Source organism: Cherax quadricarinatus, chromosome 13 (genome assembly GCF_038502225.1).
Source record: "Cherax quadricarinatus isolate ZL_2023a chromosome 13, ASM3850222v1, whole genome shotgun sequence".
Taxonomy (NCBI): Eukaryota; Metazoa; Arthropoda; class Malacostraca; order Decapoda; family Parastacidae; genus Cherax; species Cherax quadricarinatus.
In genome coordinates this window covers 21,051,695-21,055,537 of record NC_091304.1, presented here as the reverse complement: position 1 = coordinate 21,055,537, position 3,843 = coordinate 21,051,695, and the positions used below count along the sequence as shown (strand labels likewise).

Genomic DNA, 3,843 nt, shown 5'->3' with positions numbered 1-3,843 from the left:
CTTCTAATTTCTCTTTGTTGAATGTACAAATCACTCTGTCTTGATTCAAATGTGTGATATTTTTTAAGAAAGGATCTTTAGCCGCTCTAACAAATGCTTTCTCATTATTGATATAACTATAATATTCAGCATACTTTGTAATATTCAACAATGATTTCCCATATATGGCGTTATTAGTTAATTTGAAAGCTTTTGACTTGATAGAACATCGTGTGGCTGTTCTCTGTGCAATATTAGTTGTTATGAAAGGTTCTAAAAATTTTGACTGAGTATATTCATATACGCCATGAACCTTTTCTACCTCTAACCCAAGTTCCAGTAATAACTGTAACAAATCTAGACTGATCAAATAATTTTTCTGAGGTAAATGACTGGCCACTAATTTCGCATTAGATTTGGGGATCTTTCTACCTTCATTTTTCAATATAGATTCACAATAAGGCGATAACATCTGTTCTGATATATTCATGTTTGATAATATCAAAGGAAGTTCATCAGTACGTCTAGCTACCTCAGGGGACATGGGTTTGGTATCACATTCTATCCAATAACCTTTTTGACCTTCACAGGAAACATTACTAATCCCACATCGAGGAAAGCATTCTTCTCCTCATTCGATAATTTTCTGATACCATTCTGTGGAAGAGCTTCAACCATCGCACTAGCATACAAAGAATTAAAATCTAAATATAAAATATGAGTGCCCATTCCACTCTCAACATCAAAATTGAGATTAGTTAAGGGATTATCTGCTTTAGAATACTGATTAATTGCACACGTAAACCCTCCTCTGAGATTCCTTTTAATCAAGTCATATAAATCATGGGAATATAACATATCTAATTTTACATTAGTTTTCAAGAGGAATGCATCCCAACTGAATGAAGGTAAACTTATATAATTACTAACATCTAGCTTATAAATATCTTTGAGTGTTTTACGCCACTCCATGAAGACATCGGCTAACAATCCAACATCTGTCTTGAGATATAACATCAAGTAATCTCCTAAAGTCTTACATTTACCCAAGTCAAACACTTTCAAAGCATGATCATAATCTTCCTGGCTAATAGCGCTATTTCTCAAAGAATTAAAAAAATGTTCTTTACTCGGTAATTTTGTTTCATCGAGTTTCTTTAAACTATCAATATAATCATAACACAAAACTTGTTTTCCTTTACATAATAAAGGCAACACATCCTGAGGCACATCTTTCAGAATAGCCTCTGTATATTTCAGTGATTTACCTGCCTTGATATGTTGATCTGCTAAAGTGGAAAGAGATCCATTCAATAAAGACAGAGAATCTTGAAACCTAACCTTACCTATGTCTACTTTCAAGAATTTGAACCCTTGTTTCGAATGAAGTTCAATTTCATATTTATCAACCTGCAATTCCTTTAAAATTATTCCTAAATCATACGACATGTTATGACAAAAAAGTAATAATTTCTCACTCTTATCTTTACACTGCAAATTACAACGAGCACAATATGCACCAATATAATTATTGAAATTTAAAGTATGGTCATGATGTTTATGTTTGTCTTGGGCATTTTTGAAGGTGTTACCACATAATTCACAAGTGATCTGAGAATCATGTCTCATCTTATCCTCCTCTGTCATATGGATTACATGATACTCTCTTCTAAACTTTATTTTAGTCCATTCACCACTAACATTTAAAATGAAATGATTAACAGCATCCTCCCCCTTATAACTCTTCATACACACTATTTCTCCTTTGCGATCAAATATAATATAACAATAGGCAATGGCTTTATGACGAGACTCAATTTTACCTGCCGGGAGAGTGGTGTCTAATGCACATTCGAAATCAAATACACCGATATATTCGCTGGAATGTGTATGACTAAAATTTTTAAAGTGTACTGTTGTTCCTTCCGGGAGGAATACGAGAATCTGATTGATTTTACATCCATCTTCGTGGATATCTAACTCTTCCTGTGTATTCAACTTCATCAAACAACTATGACAGTGCTTCTTTACACCTTTTTCTGTCATTATCGTTCTAACATACCCGTCAAAATCTTTGATTAAAACCAAATGACTTTCATTCAACAATAACGCACACATGATGTCCTTATATTTCTTATTCCCCTTACGACACAGAGCCACAAATGTTCCACCTTGATCCTTTCTTAATTGATAAACATATAATGACACTTTATTTTCCTTCTCTAATATACCTAACTTATCACGTGTAATGGGAAAATCATCTATAGAAGATTTTGCATGATTAAGACATCCTTTCTTAGTATTAACTGCTTTGCGAATATGTTTCCATGACATGTTCTTTTTATGACATTGATAGGCAGCAAAAGCACGCAGTACACATAACCCATCATTAATCTTTGGATTAAATACATATTGGTTCCCTCGCAGTTTCTTGGGATATGCCACATATGATCCTACTTGTACTCTGAATTCTACTTTAACGTATTCGATACTGAAAGATTCGATTTGATCTATGATCCAACCAGATCCTTCCTGATCTTGCAACTCTGTCTCGTATCTTTCTAATATCGTTCCCACCCATCGATCAAATACTTCAGAGATTTCCTCTTCACTTACTAACTCACACGCTAAATTTATCACAAATTGTCCATTTTGATCATCACCCGATATGTTTTGACGTAATGTCCTTATAACTATAATCGGGTGGATTCTGAGCGACATTGCTAGAGGTGATCTATCATACATATCTTGCATCTGATCTATAAAATAATCCCAATAAGCATGTAAATACATTCTTAACTCTCTGTTATAAGTTGAAGGAACACTATATTTCCTCACTGTATGCCTACTTCTAAAATTCTGGATGTATGTGATAATTTCTGGTCTCTCATCTTCACCTCCACTATTGTGTGCGACATTACTGTCAGACACGCCATGTGAGGTAGTTGCTCTCTCATCATCTTCATTAATGGGGACAGAAGTATCCACACCTCCCACTGCACCTCCGCGCTGTGAGGTACCAACACTAGCAGAACTACCTGCGCTCTCATCTTCATTCCCCGTCGCACCTCCAAGCTGTGCGTCATTACTCTCAGTTTCATTCACAACAGTACCAGGTGTATTTCCTGCAGAGGAAAAAGTATATCCAATTCATAACCCAAAATATTTTTACATATTAAGATTTCAATGAATAGAACAAAATCTTTCACCGTTCTCGGTTTTTACATATTACGAATTAAGATTTTAATGAATAGAACAAAAATCTTTCTCGAGTGACTAACTCATTTTTTAAGATAAATATTTTTCACAACAAAAGTAAAAAGATCACAATTTGGCTACATACCTGTTTCTACAGCCTTCTTCCATAATACATCTATGTGATCCCACTCATTCTGTAATTCTAACAACCTCTCATCGCGATGTACACCGCCTCTCTTGATTTCCAACGATTGTCGCCTTCTTATCGACAATCTCCTCTTCACTAATGCTTCCAAGTAATTCGCGTATATTCTTTTCTTATCCTCTGTTAAGAATTTCACTTACTAACGCACTTTTCCAGTAAAAATTTCACTCGTATGCTCCAACAACAAAATTAACCCAAAACATTTTTTTCCCCGTTATATCATTCCACTTGTTAAATAATATCTGTTTCACCACATATCAAGATTTTCTAAGTACAACTTACCTTTCTCCATGATGTGTGTGGATTCACAGTTGGAAGATGAGGTCAGCCGGGCTTGACGGATGGAAACACAATCCTCGCTCTGAGAGACTCCTTGACCTTACATGGGTCACCCCAAAGTATTGCGTCATGATTTTTGTAAACCCCCCTCCGACGATAATCTCCTTACTGAACACCTGCGT

The 3,843-nt window shown here is 35.1% G+C and overlaps 1 protein-coding gene across 1 annotated transcript; it reads right to left on the bottom strand.

Annotated features, from left to right (window-relative positions):
- Positions 1 to 540: 540 nt before the first annotated feature.
- LOC138852651 (uncharacterized) lies at positions 541 to 3,556 on the bottom strand. The gene is made up of 2 exons (XM_070084737.1): positions 3,323 to 3,556; positions 541 to 3,104 (listed from the first exon to the last, which is right to left on the bottom strand). The coding sequence occupies exon 2, from the start codon at positions 2,770 to 2,772 to the stop codon at positions 541 to 543; it is 2,232 nt and encodes a 743-aa protein (XP_069940838.1). The 5' UTR covers positions 2,773 to 3,104; positions 3,323 to 3,556.
- Positions 3,557 to 3,843: the final 287 nt, after the last annotated feature.